General features: G+C 44.1%; 1 protein-coding gene across 2 annotated transcripts in view; it reads left to right on the forward strand.

The window, feature by feature from the left end:
• LOC121573931 (zinc finger and BTB domain-containing protein 16-A) overlaps positions 1–18,258 on the forward strand; it is a 132,634-nt gene extending 114,376 nt beyond the window's left edge. The window contains exons 5-7 of one of the 2 annotated variants that reach the window (XM_041886341.2): positions 2,649–2,819; positions 15,322–15,492; positions 17,950–18,258. In XM_041886341.2, coding sequence (XP_041742275.2) covers positions 2,649–2,819; positions 15,322–15,492; positions 17,950–18,179 — 572 coding nt within the window. In that variant the 3' untranslated portion in view covers positions 18,180–18,258. The remainder of the gene's footprint in view (positions 1–2,648; positions 2,820–15,321; positions 15,493–17,949) is intronic. The other variant, XM_041886342.2, reaches the window with a different exon arrangement.
• The last annotated feature ends 546 nt before the right edge of the window (positions 18,259–18,804 follow it).

Below are 18,804 nucleotides of genomic sequence, written 5' to 3' on the forward strand. Positions count from 1 at the left end.
TACACACTCACACACACACTTACACACTCATACACACACTTACACACTCACACACACACTTACACACTCATACACACACTTACACACTCATACACACACTTACACACTCATACACACACTTACACACTCACACACACACTTACACACTCATACACACACGTACACACTCACACACACACTTACACACTCATACACACACTTACACACTCATACACACACTTACACACTCATACACACACTTACACACTCACACACACACTTACACACTCACACACACACTTACACACTCATACATACACATGGTCATGTGTGTGCATACACTCTCTCCTACACAGTCATCCTGTGTGCCATTCACTTAAAATCATTAAACAGGTCTGGGTTTTACGGCCATAGTAGTGTTATTATTGTGCGGGGGGAATCAGGTTACGTCCTGTGTGTGCATGGGAATCCTAGTAGTAGTAGTTAGGAATGAGAGTAGTGGGTTCAGACCTGGGTTCAAGTACTATTAAAAAAGTAAAATACTTTGAGCATTTGATTAAACCTGCCAGGTTGGGGGGTTGTACTTTTGGGACTGTTTATTTGTTTAATTGCAACAGGCAAGCTCAGTCGAGCACAGCTAAAGTGCTCGACTGAAATGATTTCGAATAGTAGTTCAACCCAGATCTGGTGGGGTTAAATGGGAGCTCCAGTCAGCGTGGAGGTTTAGTTTTTCCTTCCACCATGTCCAGACCTCACCTCATCCCAGACCCAGGTCAAAGGCCTGCTAACCTCTTACATTCCTGCAGCTCCCCCCATCACTCTCTCTCTCTCTCTCTCTCTCTCTCTCTCTCTCTCTCTCTCCCTCTCCCTTCCCCCTACCGCCTCTCTCATTCCCTCAATCGCCCTGTTTCTGTTTGCCCCCAAAACTACTCAAACCATTTTCATTTGTCAACTCTTAGTTTTGGACATTCATTGTTTTTGTGTGGTAGCCCTGAGGTAGCGGGCATGCTCCGTCCGCTGTGTTGTGTCTCCAGAGCACCCTGTGTTGTCTCCAGAGCACCCTGTGTTGTCTCCCCAGAACACCCTGTGTTGTGTCTCCAGAGCACCCTGTGTTGTGTCTCCAGAGCACCCTGTGTTGTGTCTCCAGAGCACCCTGTGTTGTGTCTCCAGAGCACCCTGTGTTGTGTCTCCAGAGCACCCTGTGTTGTCTCCAGAGCACCATGTGTTGTCTCCAGAGCACCCTGTGTTGTCTCCAGAGCACCCTGTGTTGTGTCTCCAGAGCACCCTGTGTTGTGTCTCCAGAGCACCCTGTGTTGTGTCTCCAGAGCACCCTGTGTTGTGTCTCCAGAGCACCCTGTGTTGTGTCTCCAGAGCACCCTGTGTTGTGTCTCCAGAGCACCCTGTGTTGTTACATTAGAGAGAGAGGGATAGGGGTAGAGACAGGGAGAAGGAGAGAGGCATGCCTGTCAATCAAGCCACCTAATGTGCCTCAAGTCCTGGAGGGATTCCAGCGACAATCGGCCCCAATCAATGGAGAAGAAGGAGAAGAAGTTGGTGGGAAGAAGGCAGGTTTGTCAGTATTTATCTCTCTCCCTCTACCCCATCACTCTCTTCACCGTGCACATGGTTGCTTGATTTTTTCTTTCACTACCCTTTGCTCATCTTTCTCCTCCCCCCTCCCCTCCCCTCCCCCCCCCTCCCCTCCCCTCCCCCTCTCTCTCTCTCTCTCTCTCTCTCTCTCTCTCCCCCCCCTCCCTCTTGTTCTCTCCCGGGTGTGGAGGCAAGACAGTGATTGATCCAGGGGGAGGGCTATCTCTGGTGCGTTTATGAACATGAGGCTGCCGCTCCTCATAGATTTTTAAATTAGTGGCAGCTTTGCCCCAAAGATGCGTTATTGACTGATGAAATAGAAGCTGAGCTCTAAACACTCACTCTTTCCCCAGAGTTTTCCCCAGTCTGGTAATTGAAAAAGTGTGAAGAGAGTGTGTGTGCGCATGCGTGCTTGCTGTATTCCTGTGTTTGCCTGTGCTGGAGAAAAATGAACGCTACTTGTTGGACTCCACACACAACTGAAGTATAAAGCACATCTTTATACCTTTTTATGTGCTTAGAAATTGTGTGCTTAAAAAGATTGTGAAAGCATATCCTCACAGTGTGTTCTATTTAGGTCATATTAAAGTGTACCAAGCATACAGGGCCATTGCACATCCCATTGTGTTTTGACGGCTTTTAGTCTGTATACTAAAACAGTCCTTATCATGTCTGTTGTCACACTGCTCACCTTGGTTGTCATTGCTCTCATCTTGGTACTGCCCTCTTGTGGTAAGGGATCACAGTTGCAATGTTCAAGCCTGCTGTACTTTTCCCAGTGGTGTTTTACAATGACAGACCCCTCCTTTGGTTTAGGATACGCATTTCCTTAAAAAAGACCTGACAGATCAAGAAATGTACAACATTGTACAATGAACAAGAATGTTGAAAATCCATAGAACAAAGAGATGTCTTTATTACTTCATGACTAGTTCCAGAAATGATGTATAACTTGACTACGTGACTGTCAACATGTAATATTCTGTCAGATTGTTCTCAACAGTATCTCCTGGACAAATAAATATACAAACCAGACTAAATTACAAAAGAAAACTCACCCTCTCCTCCCTCTCCCTCAGGCTTGGACATGGCCATCTTCTGCCTGCTGTGCGGGAAGCGTTTCCAGACGCAGCCGGCGCTGCAGCAGCACATGGAGGTCCACGCCGGTGTGCGCAGCTACATCTGCAGCGAGTGCAATCGCACCTTCCCCAGCCACACCGCACTCAAACGCCACCTGCGCTCGCACACAGGTCAGTTGCAGTGGTGACGCATACCGTCTAGTAGCAGCCATGTCAAGACCCCCTCTATCCTAGAGCACTAGGACACAAACATATAGGCTACTCATGTTCCCCTGCACTAAACCGTAAACTCTGACTACCCTAACACATGACGTCATCACAACATTGCAGATCGATTGTGAGAAGGTTGGTCAAGACATTACCTTGTGCAATAATCACATTTCCATCCAACCTTTTTATGCGAGTAAAGTCATGTCGTATTTTCAAAAAATCACGACAGCTGTGATGGAAACAGGAAGTTTCAATACAATTTCATAAATGTCAAATCAAATCAAATCAAATTATATTTGCTACATGCGCCGAATACAACAGGTGTAGACCTTTCAATTAAATGCTTACTTACAAGCCCTTAACCAACAATGCAGTTTTAAGAAAAGGAAAAAAAGTGTTAAGTAAAAAATAGATAAGTAAAAAATATAAGAAAAATAACAGTAGGGAGGCTATATACAGGGGGTACCGGTACAGAGTCAATGTGCAGGGGCACCGGTTAGTCGAGGTAATTGAGGTAATATGTACATGTGGGTAGAGTTAAAGTGACTATGCATAGATAATAAACAGAGTAGCAGCAGTGTAAAAGAGGGGGTGGGGTGGGGTGGGGTGGGGGGGACAACGCAAATAGTCTGGGTAGCCATGATTAGCTGTTCAGGAGTCTTATGGCTTGGGGATAGAAGCTGTTAAGAAGCCTTTTGGACCTAGACTTGGCGCTCTGGTACCACTTGCCGTGCGGTAGCAGAGAGAACAGTCTATGACTAGGGTGGCTGGAGTCTTTGACAATTTTTAGGGCCTTCCTCTGACACCGCCTGGTCTCCAGACAATTTGTTCGTTCGACATGGTGGGAGCTTTTCGTGTCAAATTAATTCTGCAAGTATTGTGGTGGAAACGATTTTATGCGTAAATATTGATTGAATAACCATCATGTTGAAGTACATTTGCTGTCACGCGATGCTATGTTGTGTGGTCCTCCCACTGCAACTTGGAAAAGCATTCACACTTTATTAGGCTACAGATGAAATACGTTTTGATCTTCACAGGGTGGTGAAAGTGCACGGTGATGAGCTTAAAACTCCTTTCCAATAAATATTGTATGCTGGTTACATGATCATCATTGCTTGGCTGCCAATTAACAAATACAAATGATCTTGCTCTTATCCATAATCTCATCATGTACCTGTCTGCACTATTTCTACCAGCTGTTGGCTAGAGCACATGTGCCAAGACCAGAGTGGGTGTTTGTGTCTCAGGTGAAGAGGGTGGATCTGATCTCCATCACCTAGGACTTGACATAGATTAAGTAGATTAATCAAATCTCACATTGTTATCAATTTCTGCTAAATCTGCATGCTTTCTCAATCAGCTTTAACTGTATGTGCACTCGTAAATCAAGTTATTTCTCGAGTTGGGCTCTGGGATATAACAGCCGTTGAGTATCTGATTTTATGGTGGATTGTGGAGGAGGGGGGTTGAGTGTGTTGGAGTATGTGAGTATGTGCGTGTGTGCTTGTCTGGCATCTGTTGTGGGGGGGTGGGGATGTTGGGGGGAGGGGGGGTATGGGATGGACCACAGGAATTATTTGCTAGGATAATAATTGCTTGTCAATTAATTAAATGTAATACAATGGCAATCCGGGTTATATGTTAGAATCCTACTCGTGAACTGCCGACATTATTACGCATATTAATTGATAATGATGGAAAATAGGATATGCATAATTTTTTTTAAATAGTTATATAGATATATATATAGAGAGAGGTGAAAGCATTGGAAATGCTTTTGCCGGTTAATCTGCTTCTGTTTTGTGGGTGGCACTGTGTGCTGTTTTCGATGGATGGGTCCTGGCCTCTCGGGGCCTTAGGGATCCGGAGGGACGTGGGTGGGATGCAGATCACTGGGATGACGGCTCAACTTGGGATGGGGAGGGGCTTTAGCGGGGGAATTAGTGGAGAACAATTGAAGGGTTACTCCGTAGCAATGAAAATATCACGGTACAGCTATATGGACACTCAATCATTACGGTATTTTTTATTGGTAAATTTACAAACATATATAATGATAAATAGACTTGAAACTTGTATCTCATTATGGTGTATGGTGAAATAAGTATAGCCAGTTATAATTGTAATGGCTTAGCTGATAATAACAAAAGAAGAACAATATTTACATTGCTCAAAGAGAAGGAATATAATATCTATTGTATACAGGAAACTCATTCAACAATTCGAGATGAAGTAGCGTGGAAAAAAGAATGGGGGGAATATACTTCTCCCATGGGCAAAGAAATTCAAAAGGGGTGATGATATTAATTAATAGTAATTTCGATCCGAATGTGCAAATGGTCCAAATAGATACACAAGGTAGATGGATTATTTTAAATATGTTATTGGACCATAAACAGATATGGCTCATTAACCTTTACGGACCAAATAATGATGATCCACAATTCTTTGACAATATATATAATAAATTATCAAGCCTGCAAGCAATTCAAGACAATATTATTATGTTGGGGGATTATAATACTGTTTTAAATAGCTCAATGCACCGTAAAGGAAATCACACCACAAACAATCACCCACATGCTCTTAAGGAAATTGTGAATGTCATGGATACATTAGAACTAGTAGATATATGGAGGCTTAAATATACTGATCTAGTGAGATATACATGGCGGAGACTGAATCAAGCTAGTCGTCTTGACTTCTTTCTTATCTCATTCTCTTTGGCACCAAAAGTTTTTTTTAAAGTGTCGATAGGGGACAGAATGCGGTCAGACCATCATATAATAGGCATATACATTACTCTTACTGAATTTCCACGTGGGCGAGGATATTGGAAATTTAATCAAAGCCTACTGGATGATAATTTATTTATAATTAGAACAAAGGAATTTATAACTGACTTTTTCCAACATAACATAGGTACAGCGAATCCCCTTATTGTATGGGACACCTTTAAATGTGCCTTTAGAGGCCATGCAATTCAGTACTCATCTCGAAAACAAAAGCAATTTAGGTCAAAAGAGTTTATACTAAGAAAGGAAATAGAAAGTCTAACAGAACAGATAGATGGCAATAAAAACTGTAACATAGAGGCTCAGAATTAATTAGAGGAAAAACAACAAGAAATTGAGAAACTTATTCAAGAAAGATCAAGTGTAATATATTATAAAAAATTAAGCAAACTGGATGGAATATGGGGAAAAATGCACAAAATTATTTTTTAATCTTCAACATAGGAATGCTACCAAAAAGAACTTAATGAAACTGGTTACAATTGACGGTGTCACCCATAATTCACCAAATTATATTTTGAAGGAAGAAACAAAGTACTTTAAGCATATGTTTTCTTTTCAGTCGCCTCCATCTCCTCTAACTGAAGCTAATTGTAGAAATGTTTTTCTATTGATAATGTCAAATTAACAGCCACACAGAAAGACTCATGTGAAGGTGAAATTACAGAGGAGGAACTTCTGGATGAAATTAAAGACTTTAAGTCTGGGAAAACTCCAGGGTTGGATGGCATACCAGTCGAGGTATACCAAACCTTTTTTGATATACTAAGAGGACCGTTATTAGCATGTTTTAACCACTCCTATGTAAATGGTAGATTATCTGACACTCAAGAAGAAGGTCTGATCTCATTATTACTGAAACAGGATACAAGTGGAAAATATAAAGATCCAGTCCATTTACAAAATTGGAGGCCCCTTACACTTCAGTGTTGTGATGCAAAAATCCTAGCAAAATGTATAGCGCATAGAATTAAAAATGTATTGTCGGATATTATTCATTCTAATCAGACAGGTTTTTTACATGGAAGATACATTGGAGATAATATAAGGCAAGAATTGGAAACAATAGAACACAATGGAAAATATGGGAAACCAGGCCTGCTATTCATAGCAGACTTCGAAAAGGCATTTGATAAAGTTCGACTGGGGTTTATATATAAATGCCTGGAGCATTTCAATTTTGGAGAATCTCTTATAAAATGGGTCAAAATCATGTATAGTAACCCTAGGTGTAAAATAGTAAATAATGGCTATTTCTCAGAAAGTTTTAAACTGTCAAGAGGAGTGAAACAAGGTTGTCCACTATCGGCATATCTATTTATTGTGGCCATCGAGATGTTAGCTATTAAAATCAGATCCAATAATAATATCAGAGGATTAGAAATACAGGGCTTAAAAACAAAGGTGTCATTGTACGCTGATGATTCATGTTTTCTTTTAAATCCACAACTAGAATCCCTCCACAGCCTCATAGAGGATCTAGATACATTTTCTAACCTCTCTGGATTACAACCAAATTATGACAAATGTACTATATTACGTATTGGATCACTAAAAAATAAAAAATTTACATTACCATGTAGTTTACCAATAAAATGGTCTGATGGTGATGTGGATATACTCAGAATACATATCCCAAAGGAAATAAATGATCTCACTTCAATGAATTTTAATAGAAAGTTAGCAAAAATAGATAAGATCTTACTACCATGGAAAGGAAAATACCTGTCAATTTGTGGAAAAATCACCCTGATTAACTATTTAGTATTATCCCAGTTTACCTATTTGCTTATGGTCTTGCCTACGCCTAGCGAACCGTTTTTTTTAATTATATGAGAAACAAATATTCAATTTTATTTGGAACGGCAAGCCAGACAAAATTAAAAGGGCATATTTATATAATGAATATGAATTCGGAGGACAGAAATTATTAAATATTAAAGCATTAGACCTATCACTAAAAGCTTCAGTCATACAAAAGTTATACTTAAATCCGAACTGGTTCTCAAGCAAATTAGTAAGATTGTCTCACCCAATGTTCAAGAAAGGCCTTTTTCCCTTTATTCAGATTACAACCACTCATTTGCAGTTATTTGAAAAGGAAATCAACTCCCAAATATCACTATTTCTAAAACAAGCCATAGAAAGTTGGTTGCAATTTCAATTTAATCCTCCAGAAACGACAGAACAAATAATGCAACAAATATTGTGGTTAAATTCAAATAGACTAATTGACAAAAAACCTTTATTTTTTGACAGAATGTTTAAAAAAGGTATAATCTTCGTAAATGATATCATCGGTAGGACTGGTGGAGTTATGTCGCACATGCAGCTAACAAAAACATATGGAAATGTCTGCTCTACCCAAAATTACAACCAAATAATTGCAGCCTTACCGCAAAAGTGGAAGAGGAAAGTGGAAGGGGGGAGAAAGTAAGGAACTTGTCTGTCGGCCTTGCATTAAAGAACATAATTGGTTAAGGAAAACTGTGATAAATAAAAAAGTATATCAGTTTCACTTAAGGACCAAAGGATTGACAGCCGTCCCATATAGATTGCAAAATAGTTGGGAAGAGATCTTTGACGTACCGATCCCATGGCATAGTGTTTATGAACTGACACGCAAAACGACACCGGATTCAAAAATTAGAATCTTTCAATTTAAATTATTATATAAAATTCTTGCTACCAATAGAATGTTATTTATATGGGGGATACAATCTTCCCAGCTCTACAGATTTTTCTGTGAAGAGACAGAATCATTAGGTCATTTGTTTTGGTTCTCTCCATTTGTAGCTTGTTTTTGGACACAGGTCCAGGAATGGCTAAAGGATTGCAATATTTACCTGGAGCTAACCTTGCAGATAGCATTACTGGGTGATCTGAAAAGTCATAGTCAATCAATCAATAATATAATAATACTTTTAGCAAAAAAAAATATTTTTAATTCACAATCTGTAGAAGCAATGAGAATAGAAAGGTTCAGAACTTTTGTAAAACATCACAGTACGGTTGAAATATATATGGCAAATAGAAATCCTATATGGATGGTGTTAAGAGATAGATGGGAGGTATTGAATAGAGTTGAAGGATGGGACTAATAACAAATAACAACAAATAATAACAAAGATAGCTAATAATGTAAGCATACTGTGTCCATAATAAGTATATAGGTTGTATGTTGGGAGCTTTTGGGAAAGAGCACAGTTAGAAAGATATGGCATATAGAAGCAAACCGGATGGACATCATGAAAATGATCGGAGAGGTTGAGAGTTGAAGAAGTTCAAGAGCCAAAAAATTATAATATTTTTTTACATTTACATTTTATATTATATATATAATAGAATTATTGTAAAAATAACTCTGTCCATAAGGTGTAGATAGTAAGTATAGACCGGAAGTAGTGGCCTGGGCATTGTTGTTCACTAATTTACTCCAAGTAGGGAAAGGATGGCGGGGTTGAAAAGTAATAAAGGGGAGTATATATATAAAAAACATGGGGGATTGGAAGTGATGCAGACAATTACATTGATAGAAGATACAATCTATCTGCAATATTAAGCTGATCCATCCCCCCAAGAAAAAAAATAAATATATTTTTACATTTCAAACAAAATAAAAAAAAGACCAGAGTGGGCACATTTGCTGTTTTTGCAGACTTTTAGTACCAAAACCATTGATGGAGATAAAAATGCGATGGAAACATATAACTGTAGTTTTTTTTTTTGGGGTCAATGAAAAGTTATAGGACTGTGCTTTCTATGTGCATTACGTCATCATGCACTGCTTTTTGTCCGCAAGTCAGTTTGATGGAAACAAACCTCTGGTGGGAAAATTGCAGATTTTAATGCAGATTTTTTAATATTCGCATGAAAATCTGTCAAATTTGATGGAAACCTAGCTATTGTTGTGATGTTGGGAAAGGTAATAATTAAACTTTTATGATGTGACAAAAGAATTTGGCCATGTTGTGGCAACCAATTATGTCTAGTAGGGCACCATATATCCCAAACCAGGTGAAAGCTAGACATAGACCTGCTCACGACTGACAGGGAAAAGGTTGTCAATACAATCCCCTCAGGTCAACAGCTGTAAAGGGATCCATATTTCTTATGAAGGCGTGATGAGCTGTCCCGTTAACAGACATGGGTGACAGTATATTTGACAAGTGGCGATGGCTCAGTAGCCCAACAGAAAGAAGAACACATAATGCAGTAGTATCAGTCTAGAGATGCAGGTTGGCATTTATTGGGATAACTCATGTACTGGAGGCAGCTCTGTAGGGTAGTCACTAGCTGGCACTGCCACAGGAATACAATCTGATTTTAAACCTAACCCTTACCGTAACCCTAACTTTAACCACACTGCTAACCTTATGCCTAACCCTAACCTTATATTAAGAACAAAAATCGAAATTTGGTTTAATGAATTTGTACGATATATAGGCAATTTTGAGTTTGCTGTGGCCGATCTAATTGAAATCGCTCAGGCCTGCTCCAGGACAGGATTCATCCCAATAAACGTCAACCTGCGTTTAGATTGTAGAGCCCTGTAGGGCAACAACACATGTCGCACCGCATCATGTTCATGGCTCTAGCTGCGGAACATTGTTTCCTATTAGGCCTATCTAACGCACTCCAAGTTTTTTCCCTAGAAGGAATCGTGTTATCCCGGTTCAAAAACACAGTTAGTATTTCTAATTCCTAGTAGGCTAGTCTACTATTGGCATGGCTGGCTGAACAAACAGGGTGATCTGGTCATTTGCTGAATGAATATATTCCATGATCAAACAGAGCTGCTATTTACCTCAAGGCTGGCTTGTTGGTGAGGAAAGGCCATGTTAATACTATCTGTTGTGAGAAGGACAAGGCTGGAGAGAGAAATAGCCTGACGGATGAGGTGATTTAGGGAGAAGCCCCTGTTACCGTGACAGAATATGAGAACATGGAAATGAATCCCATTTCGCTTGCCAAGGATGGACGCTCTCTATCGTCTACCCTTTTTTCTCTCCCTTTCCTCTACGGTCTCTGCGACCTTAAATAACAGTCTCACTGTCAGAGCTGATCTAGCTCACCGTCTCACGGATAAATAATTGAAACGAATGCGGCGAGATGAGCGCAGCCGGCCTATTTACAAGCCGAGGCGCTGCATTTTAGCGCGAGTGACAAGTCGGGGCGGTCCTGTATACTGTACTGGTGCGTCTGCTACTCTGCTTTCACGGCAAACATCGAGAGAGGACACGCGGACGTTCCCCACGCACGACTTGCTGAAATGTCATCCCAATCCCCATCTCGGCAGCAGCATCCAGACACAGGCAGTGAGACAGCAGTGTCATGCTGCTTTGAACCTGATCCTCCGTAGGCGTGTATTAAATTACAATGAGCCAGTCGCAAGCACCAGTTTAATATGATGTGGGGCCTTTATCAAGGGATTAAAAAGTCGGCAAATCGCCTTGTCATGGCACCAAAAATAAATCCTAATTTCCAGAAAATTGAAATAACTGGCAATTCTTAAATGTATTTGCACTTTGATGTTATAATAATATCATTCATGTTTCTGTGTGTACTAAGCAGTAGTAGGTTATTTGTTGGAAGAGCGCAATAGTCAAGCTTGTCCATCTGTTGGCTGCCTGCTTCCAACAAGACCATCATCTCCCTCATATGTCTTCTGCCTTCTACCACACAGCTGCAAGCACAATCGTTAGAGCGAGTACAATATACACAGTATTAGCATGCTTCATATAGCGGTTGTTTAGGAAAAACGATTGTTTAGAAAGCAGCTTCTCTGATGTCACCTACTGTTCGACATTGGCTCAGTATTGAGGACAGAGAGAGGCAACAGATTTAATTATGCTTATTACAGTGAGTGTATCAATCTCCCATTCATTTATTCCCTGGAGAAGGGTAGGCTAACCCCACATACAGTCTCTCTCTCCCCCTCCCTATTTCCCTCTCACTTCTTCCTCTCTTTGTCTCGCTTTGTCTGTCCCTCCCCATTTTCATTCTCTCCGATACACTGTCTATCCCTCTCCCTTCACCTTTCTCCCTCCATTTCTCTGTCCCTCAAAAGAGAGGCTGGACACGCACACACACACACAGACACACTGTTGTACAATGGGGGCTCATAATGATAGCAGTCATGGCAGCCTCCTCTGTCCTTCCTCCCTCCCTCCGTCCTCCCTCCGTCCTCCCTCCCCTCCGTGCTCGCAGACGCGTGCCGCGGCCCAGGCTCTCGTTAATATTCCGTTGTTGTGCGGCGGTCGCTTGTGTTTTTTAACTAGGGGCCCATTTGCACTGGGGTGTTTTGTGTTTGCAGCTGTTTGATAGCGCCAGGCTAGAGAGGGAGAAGGATAGAGAGAGAGATGGCCCTGGCAGTGACAGAGCTCCCTGATTTACAGCCGCTTATCGCATAATGAACCCGCCCTCGCCAGGGCCTGGGGGGAGGGGGGCTAGGCAGCAGGTGTCGAGGCAGCAGGTACACTGTCCGCGCCAGCACCCCCAGGGGGCATGGAAACGCAGGTGGCAGTGCCTGGGGTACCCAAGGGTCCACTCCCATGCCACAGTTCTGCCTCGGTGTGCTGGGTCCTCATCTGTGCCCCCTCGCTGTCATTAGACCCCAACAGGCATTGTGTCTAGGTCTGAGAGAGAGAGAGCAGGTTGAGAGAGAGTGTTGAGAGAGAGAGAGTGTTGAGAGAGAGAGTGTTGAGGGAGGAGAGAGAGAGTGTTGAGGGAGGAGAGAGAGAGTGTTGAGGGAGGAGAGAGAGAGTGTTGAGGGAGACGAGAGAGAGTGTTGAGGGAGGAGAGAGAGAGAGAGAGTTGAGGGAGGAGAGAGATATTGTTGAGGGAAGAGAGAGAGAGTGTTTAGGGAGGAGAGAGAGTTGAGGGAGGAGGGAGGAGAGAGAGAGTGTTGAGGGAGGGAGAGAATGTTGAGGGAGGAGAGAGCGAGTGTTGAGGGAAGAGAGAGAGCGAGAGAGAGTGTTGAGGGAGGAGGGAGGAAGAGAGAATGTTGAGGGAGGGAGTGTTGAGGGAGGAGAGAGAGAGCGTGTTGAGGGAGGAGAGAGAGAGCGTGTTGAGGGAGGAGCGTGTTGAGGGAGGAGAGCGAGAGAGTGTTGAGGGAGGAGAGAGAGAGCGTGTTGAGGGAGTAGAGAGAGAGCGTGTTGAGGGAGAAGAGAGAGAGCGTGTTGAGGGAGGAGAGAGAGCGTGTTGAGGGAGGAGAGAGAGCGTGTTGAGGGAGGAGAGAGAGAGTGTTGAGGGAGGAGAGAGAGAGTGTTGAGGGAGGAGAGAGAGAGTGTTGAGGGAGGAGCGAGAGAGTGTTGAGGGAGGAGAGAGAGAGAGAGTGTTGAGGGAGGAGAGAGAGAGAGTGTTGAGGGAAGAGAGAGATAGTGTTTAGGGAGGAGAGAGAGTTGAGGGAGGAGAGAGAGAGTGTTGAGGGAGGGAGAGAATGTTGAGGGAGGAGAGAGCGAGTGTTGAGGGAAGAGAGAGAGCGAGAGAGAGTGTTGAGGGAGGAAGAGAGAATGTTGAGGGAGGGAGTGTTGAGGGAGGAGAGAGAGAGCGTGTTGAGGGAGGAGAGAGAGAGCGTGTTGAGGGAGGAGCGAGAGAGAGTGTTGAGGGAGGAGGGAGGAAGAGAGAATGTTGAGGGAGGGAGTGTTGAGGGAGGAGAGAGAGCGTGTTGAGGGAGGAGAGAGAGAGCGTGCTGAGGGAGGAGAGAGAGAGCGTGTTGAGGGAGTAGAGAGAGAGCGTGTTGAGGGGGGAGAGAGAGCGTGTTGAGGGAGGAGAGAGAGCGTGTTGAGGGAGGAAAGAGAGAGTGTTGAGGGAGGAGAGAGAGAGTGTTGAGGGAGGAGAGAGAGAGCGTGTTGAGGGAGTGGAGAGAGAGCGTGTTGAGGGAGTAGAGAGAGAGAGTGTTGAGGGAGGAGAGAGAGAGTGTTGCGGGAGGGGAGAGAGAGTGTTGCGGGAGGGGAGAGAGAGTGTTGCGGGAGGGGAGAGAGAGTGTTGAGAGAGTGTTGAGGGAGGAGAGAGAGAGTGTTGAGGGAGGAGAGAGAGAGTGTTGAGGGAGGAGGGAGAAGGTAAGAAAGAAAGGGAAAGGAGGGAGGGGGACAGAGCAAGAGAGATAGTGACAGCCTTCTGATTTACAATGCTGCATCTCCAGTGCCTGGGAGCTAATGGATTCCTGACAAAATTAAGTCCTGCCTGGCATTTGGATTGCACTACACAATGTGATTATGGCATTTTTTCATGTCAAACATTGACTTTTTGCATAAGGAAGCAATGAAGTCCGCTCCCCTACTAATAAGAATGACATTTTGAAGTGTTAGTTATATATGTAGTGTATGACTTATAACACATTGCCTATGTGAATTTGAAGGTAAATAACCTTCTGTAGTCTGTGCACTGAGCATCAGCATGCTCTCCTCCAGATCGGTCTGGTTGGGGCTCAGCCTGCTCCTAATTAAAGGCAGGTGAATCTCAGCTCCTATTACTATTCCTGTAGCGTCGCACGGGCCCCGCCGCGCTCTGTGATGGATTGTGATCTCTGCAGCTACTGAAACGCTAGAAAGAGCACAATGTCTTACAGCGGGAGCCACTGATAACTTCATGCAGACAAATAAAGACTGTCACTTTTATTGATTTTTACCCTCCCCCTTCTATCTTCATCCCTCCACTGTTGATTCTCCCTCCGTCTCCCTATTTTTCTCTATATCTCTTACTTTTTCGCTCTCTTTTTTGTCCCTGCCCTCCCCTTCAACATTATCCCCTCAACCCGAAAGCGTCAAACTCGCCGGGAGTCACATCCCCCCAAACAGCCGCCGCGTCCAAATGTGAATAGCATTTAAGGGCGCGTCTCCAACGTAAATACGTGCTGGAGGAAATTGACATTGTCTCTTAACGGGGGTGATGGGTGCCAGAGCATGACAGTACATAACGAGAAATGCAATTTATTCCCAGGCACGGTGCCGCTCGGACAGCCAGATAATGAAACGCGTAGGTCATTGGCGATGACTTAAACCTTCAGTGGCTGTGTGAAATGCATTAAATATCAAGAACATTACACGCCTGGCAGCGTGGCGCATCTGTAGCGGGGAGCGAATGATGTATGGGCGGCTGCTAGTCAGACACAGGAAAGCAATTAGTAGCCGAGCGCTGGAGAGAGCCCCCGCATATCATAATATCCCTGATTATTGACATCTGAATACCCATTACACGAGTGGCTCCAGGTCGGCAAGGGTACAGTATTCTAATTTGACCTACAAAAAGGGAGAACATGAGAGTGGACTGGAAAAAAAGAGGGCCGCTATCTCGTCAGTGTTTATAAGAATGTTTGAGTTCTGCCCCGATAGCTCAGTGCGATTGTGATGCTATGCTAGCCTTTGTCACGTGATTCATCTTCGCGTTGAATAGAAAAACACTTGTACTTATTTTCTTTCTGTATGGCCATTGTTATATTTCTCTATTTTTTGTTGTAGTTTTTTTGTCTATTTGCAGCCGTAACACAAAGATATGAGTGGACGTTTTTTTCCCTTCCCTTATTTACTTTCTGTGTCTCTCTATCTTAGTTATTACATGAAGGACTGCAACTGAATCAAACATGACTAAATATTGTAGGAGAAATATCTTTGGAATTATGTTCAATTGCTATAAAGTGAGTCTGCCTTCTCCCCCGTGTTCAGCAGGTGACCATCCATATGAGTGTGAATTCTGCGGGAGCTGCTTCCGTGACGAGAGCACTCTGAAGGGCCACAAGCGCATCCACACCGGGGAAAAGCCCTACGAATGTAACGGCTGTGGGAAGAAGTTCAGCCTCAAGCACCAGCTGGAGACCCACTACCGTGTGCACACAGGTATGCATTGTTAGGATCACAATGGACAGGAAAATCCACTCCGTCACACCGGAAATATGTCAACTTCGTTCCACTGGAAATATGCAGATAGAAATGTCAGCTCTGTTACAGTGGGAAAATGTCAGCTATGTTACACAGGAGAGCTTTCATGGCTTTTACAAGAAATAGAGTAAAAGGGTTAGTGTAATATACTAATAGTTTCTACCAGTACAGTTCCCACTGGACACTAGTCAAGTCACTAGAGATCCACTTCAGCTCCATAACAGATTGAGTTCAGTGCTGTAACACAGAAGGAGGGTAAGTGTATGTAAAATTAGCAATCTAGTGTAAGTGTTCAATAGTGTTATACTTGGCGTTAAGAAGGGCTGGGAGCAATGTGTGTAGTAGAACACATACACTAGATTGATGCTTTTACAAGGCATACTGTACACAGACTGTTTTTATGAATGATTCCAAGGGCCAGTAAACAGAGCATTGGTGAGGAGCCTCCATATTGACCCCAGGCCTTTACAGCTCCATAAAAGTGTCAACAAGGTGTCGGTCAGTCTCTGGCACTTGTCTCTCTCGTGTTGGCTGAATTTATGTCCCCAAACATTAGGATTAGGGACATGTGCTATTACTCTGGGTGACTCAGGTTGCCATGATGGGGGGCACACACACACACATCACCTAGCCTCCGAGGGCTGCTGTTGAGCCAAGGCTTTACCCGCTCCAACCCCCCACCAAAACTCACCCCCCTTCTCCCATTCAATAAGCCAGCTGTTAAGCCGCACTATCAAGGCAGCCTGTCAAATAATTGGCTTTTTCTCTCCCACTCCCCTTTCCCCTTTTGTGGGGACCATGGGCCTTCGTTCGCGGTGAGTCGGAGCGTACTGGAGATAACAAGCGCTAGTGACAAGCTCACAGTCAAAGGCCACCGCGCACAAAAAGGAGCCGCTTGATGAATCATCGACATTGGCAACCTCCCACCCGCCTTCCCCCTTCCCGAGTCCCACCTGTCAATTACAGATCAATACCAGGCCTCATTTGCAATTCATTATTGCCCGGTTATCTGAGGCGACCCTGTTTACAGTGTGGTTATTGTCGACACTGCTGACTTGTGGGGCCTCTGCAGGCTGCACGCCCCGTAATGACAGTCTTCTTGGCGTGGCTATTTACATAGGCGGGTAAACACAACCCTGACCCCCTTCCCACGGGTCAAGGTTGGCCAGGTCCAATGCGTCGAAAAAGAAAACTATAGGAGTAGATGCAGGGACACACATCAGACAGATATCTATCGGCAGCCAGTGACGAGATGCCTCTCTCTCTCTGTAACGTGGTGTGAGCGTCTGTGTCGTTCAGGGCCCGATCACATGCGACACCTCATTTCAAATGCCATTGGTAAAGGTCGGCATTTACATGTCTAATTTGCGCCTGTCGGATTGAGCGCTGGGGATTATTCCTTGCCATCACTCTAATCATTTGCACGTTTAGGAGGAGTTCTGGTCCTGAATATCACATGAACAGGAATGTAGCGGCTTTGGAACCGTCGAGAATCAAATGTAATCAAATTGAAATTGTGATTTGGTGTTTCAAAATGGCATAGGTCCTTTTGTGATTGAAGTGTTAGCCATTTAGATGTGGCAAAATGTACATCAGTATAATTGAATGCAGGGGTTTGGTTTGGAAAGCACATTATAGGGGCAGTTGAGAGATTGATTCTAAAGCCATTGCTGCACAGCAGCACTATATGAAATATCATTATCCACGATGACATGCACCTTTCAATTTGGCCGTGGGAATTTTGTAGACATGATAGTCATTGCTAATTGAGACCACTAGATATCTCTATCTTCCTGCTAGCAAAAGTGTAAGAAGCTCTAAAAGAAAGTTGATACTTTAATCTGCTACAGTTGGTAACATATTGACAACCTGCTCGTATCTGTCAAGTCTGCTTTGTAAATGTAGGAACGACTGAGTATACCAAACATTAGGAACACCTTCCTAATATTGAGTTGCAACACCCCCCTTTTGCCCTCAGAACAGCCTCAATTCAACGGTGCATGGACTCTACAAGGTGTTGAAAGTTTTCCACAGGGATGCTGGCCTATGTTGACTCCAATGCTTCCCACAGTTTTCATGTTGGCTGGATGTCCTTTGGGTGGTGGACCATTCTTGATACCCACTGGAAACTGTTGTGCGTGAAAAACCCAGCAGTGTTGCAGTTCTTGACACAAACTGGTGTGCATGGCACCTACTACCATACCCCGTTAAAAGGCACTTACATTTTTTGTCTTGCCCATTCACCCTCTGAATGGGACATCAATATGGGATCATAGCGTTCACCTGGTCAGCCTATGTCATGGAAAGAGCAGGTGTTCTTAATGTTTTGTATACTCAGTGTACAATGCATGTCATGTAGAGTTCCCTTCCTCAGTCTGACGTTGTTGTTGTTGTTGTTGTTGTCACCCTCCCCAGGTGAGAAGCCGTTTGAGTGCAAGCTGTGCCACCAGCGATCCAGGGACTACTCGGCCATGATCAAACACCTGCGCACCCACAACGGCGCCTCGCCCTACCAATGCACCATCTGCCTTGAGTACTGCCCCAGCCTCTCGTCCATGCAGAAGCACATGAAGGGCCACAAGCCCGAAGACGTCCCCCCAGACTGGAGGATAGAGAAGACCTACCTGTACCTCTGCTACGTCTGAGGCCTTCAGACGACAGCCCGGGGGAAGGAGGACGGGCAGAGGAGGTGGAGGACGAGGTGGAGGAGGAGGGGGCTGAGGAAGGAAGAGGAAGGGGAGGAGGGGCCTGAGGAAGGAAGCGGAAGGGGAGGAGGGGGCTGAGGAAGGAAGAGGAAGGGGAGGAGGGGGCTGAGGAAGGAAGAGGAAGGGGAGGAGGGGGCTGAGGAAGGAAGAGGAAGGGGAGGAGGGGGCTGAGGAAGGAAGAGGAAGGGGAGGAGGGAGCGAAAGGAGGACGAGGAGGAGGACGAGGCCTGTGGCGAAGAAGTCAAGCGAGAAAATACACAAAATGGAAGCAGAGGCGGTTTTCGAATGCAAAGAGAGCGAATGGGCAGAGGGCAGAGGCGGACACAGTGAGGAAAAGGGCTAGGCGGAGGAAGACTGAGGTTCTGACCGAGAGGACATTTCCCCTTCAAATTCATATGTCGTTCAGTACATCTATGTATGTTTTGTTTCGAGTTGTCAAATTGCCTAACACAGAACCCGTCAGTGCATCGATGCAGTTGTCCTTAAGTCTACCAACAGACTTGAGAGATGTCACCCAAGCCACACCTGGAACTGAACTGATTCTCAAAGGCTATCTGAACCCACA

Source organism: Coregonus clupeaformis, chromosome 9 (assembly GCF_020615455.1).
Source record: "Coregonus clupeaformis isolate EN_2021a chromosome 9, ASM2061545v1, whole genome shotgun sequence".
Taxonomy (NCBI): Eukaryota; Metazoa; Chordata; class Actinopteri; order Salmoniformes; family Salmonidae; genus Coregonus; species Coregonus clupeaformis.